The sequence below is a fragment of the Sinocyclocheilus rhinocerous genome, unplaced genomic scaffold (genome assembly GCF_001515625.1).
Source record: "Sinocyclocheilus rhinocerous isolate Xijiao unplaced genomic scaffold, SAMN03320098_v1.1 scaffold1822, whole genome shotgun sequence".
Taxonomy (NCBI): domain Eukaryota; kingdom Metazoa; phylum Chordata; class Actinopteri; order Cypriniformes; family Cyprinidae; genus Sinocyclocheilus; species Sinocyclocheilus rhinocerous.
In genome coordinates, this window is record NW_015638936.1 from 257,273 (window position 1) to 263,736 (window position 6,464).

The 6,464-nt window shown below is 34.4% G+C and overlaps 1 protein-coding gene across 1 annotated transcript in view; it reads left to right on the top strand.

Annotated features, from left to right (window-relative positions):
* The window catches only part of kndc1 (kinase non-catalytic C-lobe domain containing 1), a 68,741-nt gene that overhangs the window by 9,422 nt on the left and 52,855 nt on the right, over positions 1-6,464 (top strand). The window contains exons 2-3 of the mRNA XM_016565409.1: positions 4,110-4,308; positions 6,284-6,342. Of these exons, the coding sequence (XP_016420895.1) occupies positions 4,110-4,308; positions 6,284-6,342 (258 nt within the window). The remainder of the gene's footprint in view (positions 1-4,109; positions 4,309-6,283; positions 6,343-6,464) is intronic.

The window sequence follows — 6,464 nt, forward strand, 5'->3', positions numbered from 1 at the left end:
TATATATATATATATATATATATATATAGAGAGAGAGAGAGAGAGAGTATTAAAAATATATATTTGCATACAAATATTTCCTTTTCTCTTTTTTTTCATCATTCTATGGTAATACCAACTGGGTTAGCTTATGGGTTGAAAACATGGCGCATTTGTTTGGAGAATATATTTTATGTAAAAATTAGAAATAATAGTGAATATTTCAACTCCACCCGAGGAACAAAAACTTAATAATTTACCGAGATCCCGTTAAAGATCACTTCTCATGACCCACTTATAAGCACACACAATCTCATGATGTAACTGTGTTGTGATTCAGAGTTTGTGTCTGCGATCAGAGGTCGAGATCAGACTCTCTGTTTCTCTGTGAGGATTGCTGTGAACTTCCTGAGGTGTGTGTGTGTGTGTGTGTGTGTGTGAGAGAGAGATTGTAGGGAGGGTGAAGAGAGATTGTAGGGAGGTTGAGGAGAAATGCTCTGTTCTCACGGGAGATTGTCTATTTACGGGCTCGTGCCATTACAGCTGCATGAGATGGCAACTTTATGCCCTATAAACACGTTATTATTCAGCTCCAGTGAAGAGTTTCATTCTCTATTGGTGTATAAACATATGCTGTTTGTCTTTTTTTTATTCATGTGTTAGTCTGTTGTGTTGCAGTAACTAAAAGTGACAACATAAAACACACAACAGCAAAAACAGTGCAGCCGTATCATTTATTTACACCGCAGTGCATGCTGGGATGCTGAGAGCCAGCATAGAAATATGGGCATCACATAATTACAGCATTAACTTTAACTAGAGTATTAAACTTTAGAACCGCTACTGTAAAAATGAAGTACTTCAACTAATACCTAGGGATATACTACAAATTATTATTTAATATACAGTGATGTACTCTAAAAACATGTACAAGAGTGTGTCACGACAGGGGTTTTCAATTATTTATCATCATATGATCATGCGAGAGAACTCCATCCTAAAATTATAAAGGCATCTATAATAGGTGCTTGTATAAAGACCCAAATTACACTGTGAAAAATCTATGCTATAAATATGATTAAAATATTATTTGGAAAATATTATTATATGTTAAAGCACTAATTTATTTGTTTAAATCTTTTTTTTTTATTTATTTTGATCTATTATTATTTGTTTATTTACTCTTGTTTATTTACTACTTTATTTTAATCTAATAGTTTATTTTAATCTAATGTTTTATTTATTTTGGATTATTTTAAAGGCATTTGTGTAGTACAAAAGATCTGATTTTTACTGTGAAATGAAAATGAATATTAATATAATATTATTTGGAAAATATTTAGTTTCTATTAATTTACTTTATTACATGTTTTTTTTCATACTTGTACTGTTATTGTACTCTATTTATTTTAATAAAAAAAAATTATTCAATGTTTTAAATTCAATTTATTTACCAATTTTTTGTTCATTGTAATCTAATGTTTATTTATTTATTTTGATCTCATTTTTGATTATTTTAAGGCATCTTTAATAATACAAAATTTATACTATGAAAATATGTAATAACATTTAGAAAATATTTAGCTTTTATTTGTTTATTTTAATGTAATGTTTATTTATTAATTTAATTAACCTAATTTTCTATTAATTATTCATTAACTTATTTAAATCAAACTTATTTTGTATTGTGAACATCCAAATATCTTAAAACAGGAAGAATATCCTAACAAATATCAAACTGGAGTCTGTGGAAATGTTTACAGAAAAAGTGTTTACACGGAAAGTTTCGACCTAAATAAAATAGTATAGCAATGGAAAATCCGAATGTGCCGTTTCTAGTTAAACATGCTGCCGATATGAAAAGAAGCACAAAAGACATTTGTTAAAGCATCTCTATGACCTTCTTCTGGACTATGACATCATCACTGAGATGAGCTTGTTTTTGGATCAGAGATTTGTTGAATCAGATCCATCTGAAGCAGCAGAATATTCGTTTGCTATTTATTAAGCAGATTATGCAGTGACTCAAAAGTCTCCAAAGAGGATCTTGCAGTAAGTCTGCTTATGACTCCCATCTGTGAAGATGCCTCTTATCTCGTCACGATTTGATTATTTCCTTATGAAGGATAAAAAAAGAGAACTGTATGTATGGAGTTTGGTTTGTAAACACATTAGTAACTGCATAACAATGTTCCAGCGTCATGTTAGTGACGTTTTCTTCAGAGCATGTGCAAATGTAGTTTAGACCTGATTGTAGAGGAAAGCATACAGTAAACACACAGCTGTCCTTCACACATCTGCCAAACACACATTCCTCATGGAAATGAATTCACGAAATTGAACACAATGATGTACAGATTCTACTGACATCATAGCGGAACTTATAAGAGGGTGTTACAATAAGTGCTTTGTAATCCATGAAATATTCCACTGGAGTGAATAGGTCGCTATGGAGATCTTGGATTTTTACTATATGTGTGTGTGTGTGTGTGTGTGTACAGTACTGGCCAAAAGTTTGGAATTAAGATTTTTAATGTGTCTGGAAGAAGTCTCTTCTGCTCATCAAGGCTGCATTTATTTGATAAAAAATACAGTAAAAATAGTAAAATATTATTATAATTGAAAATGGCTGTTTTCTATGTGAATATATTTTAAAATGTAATTTATTGCTGTGATCAAAGCTGCAGTGTTATTTTAGTATAATTGAGATACTGTTATAGTTTTTATTAATATTTTGTCTGTTTTATTTAAAATGTTAGTAATTTAATTTTTTTTGTCTATGTAATTTTACATTTTATTTAAGTTTTAGTTTTACTTATTTTAGTACATAAAGTTAAACTAAATTAAAATGAGAAATGTTTCCTTGCCAACTAACTTAAATAAAAAGTGTTTTATATTTTATTTTATTTCATTTAAAGGGGTCATATGATGCTATTTTAAAGATCATTATTTTGTGTATTTGGTGTAACAGAATATGTTGACATGCTTTAATGTTCAAAAAACACATTATTTTTCAAATACTGTACTTTATTGTAGGTCCTCTATGCCCCGCCTCTCCTAAACACGTCGTTTTCAACAAAGCCCCCTCCTTTGACAAGCACAGTCTGCTCTGATTGGCCAGCTGACACAGTGCCTTCCGGAAGGCCAAATAAAGTGCTTTTGCTTTCGCACTGAAACACAGCGTCTCCCTGACATGCTGCATCAACACTACTGCTGTTCCTGAAACCATGCCTTCTTTCTTTGCGTGCACATTTTGGGTGGCATTATGCTAATATTTCCACATAGTGACGTAGATATGTATATATGTAGATATGGCGTGTTAGAACGAGCAGTTTTAGGTAGGTGTGGTTGACTCTTAACTTTTATAAAGAATATCTCTTTGGATTTGAAACTTTAGTCTTTGCAACTATACAGATCTTCTTTATGCACCAAGAGCTTGTAACACTCCAAAGAGAAAGGAAAACTTGAAATCACATCATATGACCCCTTTAACTTTTATTTCAAGTAATGAAAAAGTGGCGGTAAAGACATTTATAATGTTACAAAAAACTATATTTCAAATAAATGCTGTTCTTTTGAACTTTCTATTCATCGGTGAATCCTGAAAAATAAAATGCATCACGGTTTCCACAAAAATATCGGGCAGCACAACTGTTTTCAACATTGATAATAATCAGAAATGTTTCTTGAGCAGCAAATCAGCATATTAGAATGATTTCTGAAGATCATGTGACACTGAAGACTGGAGTAATGATGCTGAAAATTCAGTTTTGATCACAGAAATAAATTACAGTTTAACAGATATTCACATAGAAAACAGCTGTTTTAAATTGTAATAATATTTCACAATTTTTACTGTATTTTTGATCAAACAATTGCAGCCTTGGTGAGCAGAAGTATTCAAAAATACTAAAGAATCTTAATTATTCCTATAACTTTTGACTGCTAGTATGTGGCTTTGTGTTCACTTGCATTTGACTTTTACTGTTATGCTGTTAAAATAATTTGTGCATTTTTTTGCATTAAACTAGAAAAATGCAAACATGTTTTCACTAGTTTTCAAAGACGTTTGAACCCATGCATGTGTGTGTTTGTGCATGCATGAGACAGTATGTGCTCTCCATCCTCAGGAGAACGTGTCTCTGGCTGATATTCTGTGTCTGCGGGACGGTGGGCTGTCAGAGCAGGAGTTGTGGGCGGTGTGTGTGGAGTGTGTTCGTTCTCTCCAGAGCATCGGCCTCTCGCCGCTCTTTCACACCCTTTGCGTGACGCCCGACACGCTGGCCTTCAACGCTCACGGTAATGTGTGCTTCATGGAGCAGCTCAACGGTGAGTCACCAGCTGCATGAGTCAATCCATCACTCAGCGCTCGTGTTAGTCACCGTCTCCCTGGCTTCTTCATAAGTGGGATTTTCACATGTGTGACATGCTGTGCCATTGTGTAGATAATGGATGCATTCGTTTGCATAACGTTTAACAGATACGACACCCTCCCACCACTGTAAAACACATTATTAAACGAATAGTTCAGCCAATAATGAAAATTTGCTGGTTTACACATCCTCAGGCCATCCAAGATCTGTTTCTTCATCAGGTTTGTAAAAATGTAGCATTGCATCAGTGTCTCAGCAATGGATGCTCTGCAGTGAATGGGTGCCGTCAGAATGAGAGTCCAAACAGCTGATAAAAACATCACAATAATCCACAAGTAATCCACAGCACTCCAGTCCATCAGTTAACATCTGGAGAAGACAAAAGCTGAAACAAATCCATCCTAAAATAGTTCATAATAATGCTTCCTCCGGTGAATAAAAAACAAATGTATTTCTCATTGTTAATATTAGTTAATGCATTAACTACTGGGACCTTATTGTAAAGTGTTACCTGTAATTTTACTGTAAAAGTCTGTCAAATTTAGGGTTTTTGCAAGTAAAAACTATCAATTACCATATAAATTTACTATGAAAAACAGTAAAAGGACATTCCCAGAAATCCTTGGGTGACACGTCACATAGGATTATATTTTATATAAATAGTTTTGTTTCTGATTTTTGTTACCAATAATGTTCATTTAGGTGTTTTGTGTTGCATTTTATGTTGGAAGTTGTAAACAGGGCCTAAAACGAACATTTTGCCACACCTGTCAAGAGTAAAAACTTTACCAGCCATAAATATTTTTTTACCATCCAAGAAACTGTATGTGCATTTCATAAAAAAAAAAAAAACGACAGAACAAATTGTGAAACACATCTCATTGCATTTTTTATTTTTTATTTTTTATTATTATTATTATTATTAGGGCCCGAGCACCGATGGTGTGAGGACCCTATTGGAATTGCTCCGTTTCTTTTGTTTCTCTTCTTCTTTGCTTTCAAACGTTAAGCCTAGAGCTTTTATTTTGGCGGAAAACTGCAGAGAAACCTCTCTTTTCAAATGCTTCTCTTTTGTTCAGATTTTCAAACACTTCTCATTACAATCTCATCAATGAAAACACTGTTATCATGAGCGGCTCACGTGAAGACAACAGATCGCATACATTTGCTCATCACACTAAACCATGTCATGTTCTCAGGCATTGTTAGACTTAATTACAAAAAAGTGTCCGGCCAGCAGCGTTTCATACTGTATACTCGCCAACGCTGATTTTCACTCACGCTCGGTGAGTTTTAATTATTGGCCCTGGTTGTAAAACAAACCAGCACCAATATGCCATCCTGTAATACATGAAACATTGTGTTTTTTACAGTGTAACCCTTCTCTCTATGCCTGTAAAATCACAAATGTAAGTTCAAAACCATCACGAAAACAGGTCTAGATCTGCTTCAGGTCTCATAGAATGAGAACAACAGAAAAACAAGCAGTGGTTTGGTCCTCCAGCTCGTTTCTCAAAGGCCGCATGCGATCTAAATATACCGGCCGGCGTAACCCTGAGGAGTTTCTGGAGGATCTGGCGGAGGAGAAAGCCTGACCTATTTCAGCAGAAGCGTCTGGAGGAGGATCTGTTAGACAGCGAGACACTGCGGCACCTCACACACTTATTCACAGAGAGAGAGCGCTCTCTTATTGATGAAGGCAGTGCAATTAAACATCACCGCCGGAGCGTTTTATCGTTCTGCGCTTTTGTGTCTGACTGCTCTTTAGCATGCGTTGCATTTGCATTCATTCACGTATTATCAGTTTGTGTTTTCTAGCTCATGATTTTTTATATTTGACTTTTGCATGGACAAGCATCACTCATGTTCGATTGTGTTTGTGAGAGTGTAAGAATCTAGCTGATTTGTCTTGTTTTGTCCTTTTTTCTCAGGTGATCCTGACGGCTGTTTCGTTCCTCCAGAGTTGGAGAGGACTGGAAGCACATTTGAGGTGAGAAAACATGAGTCCAGGAACTGCTTAAACTTATGAATATGCATGAACTTGTTATGAATATGCATTACAAATATACGGTCGTACTAATAACTTATCTTGAAAGACCAACACAGAGAGCT